Source organism: Ictalurus punctatus, chromosome 20 (genome assembly GCF_001660625.3).
Source record: "Ictalurus punctatus breed USDA103 chromosome 20, Coco_2.0, whole genome shotgun sequence".
Classification (NCBI taxonomy): Eukaryota; Metazoa; Chordata; class Actinopteri; order Siluriformes; family Ictaluridae; genus Ictalurus; species Ictalurus punctatus.
Genome location: NC_030435.2, coordinates 7,550,227 through 7,552,726, shown reverse-complemented (window position 1 = coordinate 7,552,726; position 2,500 = coordinate 7,550,227). Strand labels below are relative to the sequence as shown.

Below are 2,500 nucleotides of genomic sequence, written 5' to 3'. Positions count from 1 at the left end.
GTTTGTGAGCAAATGACACGCACGTGCAATAGACGATCTAAAGTTTCAGGAACAACAGTGTGCACTTCACAACACAACAGCAGCCACTCTTTATTAAAGGACTATACAACTGCACTGGGGGCGATGAATTAAACTGTCCAGAGAGATTTTTAATTCTAACTAACAAGCGAGTGCACCTGCTGTGTCATTCCTTCACTAGTTAACAAGTGAACTAAACAGATAGATAGCTAGCGAAATGGCGCACAAGCTTGGAAAATTGTTTGCTACTTGACTACCTCTGTATTATTGTCATGATATTACACTGTACAATCCTGTGTACAACAGCAAGTAAATGCAAGAAAGTATAATGTTGTCCTACTTAGTATTGCGTGTGCATGTGTGTGTGCTTGTTTTTACGCACCCTTTAACCTTTGGTACAGTCTGAGAACACTTGTTATTTGTACGATCTCTTGTACCAAGTAAGCACATGTTAGCCTTTGACCTACCCCTAGCTAGTGGGTGGGGCTTGTCAATGACAAAATTTTGAGAAATTACAACTTGGAATGCAACCATGAGACCTTTGGCCTGCACCTCGTCCTAATCTGCACCACCATCTAAGATTTGCTTCATCCTTCATCGCTCCACACTGGTGCAGTACCAGACCCTTATGGAAGCTTGCATCAGTGAACTCAACCCTGTCATGGCTTCATCACCACAGCATCGGCATGATAATTACAATGAAAAAGAATCTCTGTGATGAGAGGAATGGCAGTGAAGCCTAACTCGACCTTATATCATACAAGGATAGGTTTATGTATGGTTTTGGATCAACAGTTTTTTAATTTTTTATCACAATATACATTGAATCTGGTATTATTATTTTCACAGATATTTGTGTTATCCAAAAGACTGAACTACGATTATAAACAAGTGATAAGTGATAACTTATGTACTCCTGTATAACTAGTCTAAATTTGATCAACTTCTCAATTCTTCAATTGTTTGCACCTTAGAGAATATTACAAAGGGAAAACAATACTGACCTATGGAGGGGAATAAATGGAATAAGTGTTATAGATGATTATAGATAAGAGTTATAGATGCCAGATCAGACAGAAAATGTCCTTACATAGTGTCCTTAGGTCTAGAGGACATACGCACCGTTACCACTCTGTTGTCCAGGCCTTTAGTGTGCTCCTCAAACTCCTCTCCAACAGTGAAGTTCACCTCGTAATTTCTGAATGTGCTGAGAGTTTTGGTCTCAAATTTATCTCCATTTTGCACAATAACCTTTGTCTGTGTAAGGTGCGCGGCGATCTTGCGTGTGGCAAAGTCTATGTCTGATGAGGAAAGAGTATTAAAAAAAAAAAAAAAAGAAGTAAATACATAGCTGAAGAATAGTTTTCTGCTGACTATAGTTTAATTGTCAATCAGATTGACAGTATGTGGATTCAAAGGGTGTCAAATTATCTTATCAGTCTTATCACTAACACACTATGACCTGAACACACTTTGATTTTGACACAGACAGAAAACATTCATTTTACGACATTCAATAGAAAAAAAAAAAAAAAAAAAGGTTAAATCTAACACAGTGAAGTTTTTTTTTTTTTTTTGTCTATTCCTCTACTGAAACTTTTAAAGATTCTAAGAAAGGAACCTACAGAGCGTTTTCCCTTTTACATAAGGAACCTTTTCAGAAATGTTATATAAATATTAAATATTTAATAATCCTTGACAAACGAGTTTATTTAAGATATTATCTCATCAGTTCTGCTGATGGTTTTTTTTTTTTTTTTTTTTACAGCATGAAAAGTCTAGGCAAATAAAACAATTCAGAGTTGTGTTTTTGAATGCAGGGATAAAGAAAGCACTCACCCATAGCCTTCATGACTTCATCAAATTTCTCATTGCTCACCATCTCCCATCTCCCGTTATAGTCAGCAGGCATTGTGGTGTTGTGAGTGAGGCTGTGTGTTGTGTAAGCGAGGGAAGAAATGATCCAAGGCTTGCGCTTTTATATCTGGAATAATGTGACTGTGTGTCACAATGTGGACTTCTGTGTCAAAGTTCAACTGATAAGGCCCTGTATGGAGACGTGGGGTGTTGTCTATGATATTAACTCACCTTTTAACTGCTGATCAATTTATTAATAATGTTTCTTATATTTTGGGGCAGAGAAGGAAAAAAAAAATTATCAAATGAAAACAAGTCTTAGAAATACCCCATTGCACTGCAGTGTCTTTCACCCAAATAGAGACAGTGAAGTGTTGGTGATGGGATGATGTAACTCATATCAGTCTCAATTATCTATCTTTTATTTTCCCCCCCACATCTCTCATCACTGCGGAGGTGTCACAGCGTCAACCTTTTGATCACAACCATTATCTGCCAAGTGAACTCTGTTATAGATCAGTTCATGCACCGGATCACAATGGAATTTAAATGCTATAACGAAGGCTACAATCATACCACAGGCTCCTTGGTCTACCTAATAAACTTTGTGTACCTTTCAAAGTTG

General features: G+C 37.2%; 1 protein-coding gene across 1 annotated transcript in view; it reads right to left on the bottom strand.

Annotated features, from left to right (window-relative positions):
- rbp2a (retinol binding protein 2a, cellular) overlaps window positions 1-1,960 on the bottom strand; it is a 3,677-nt gene extending 1,717 nt beyond the window's left edge. Inside the window, exons 1-2 of the mRNA NM_001201026.2 lie at window positions 1,858-1,960; window positions 1,141-1,319 (exon numbers count right to left, since the gene is read on the bottom strand). Of these exons, the coding sequence (NP_001187955.1) occupies window positions 1,141-1,319; window positions 1,858-1,930 (252 nt within the window). The 5' untranslated portion in view covers window positions 1,931-1,960. The remainder of the gene's footprint in view (window positions 1-1,140; window positions 1,320-1,857) is intronic.
- Between the last annotated feature and the right edge of the window lie 540 nt (window positions 1,961-2,500).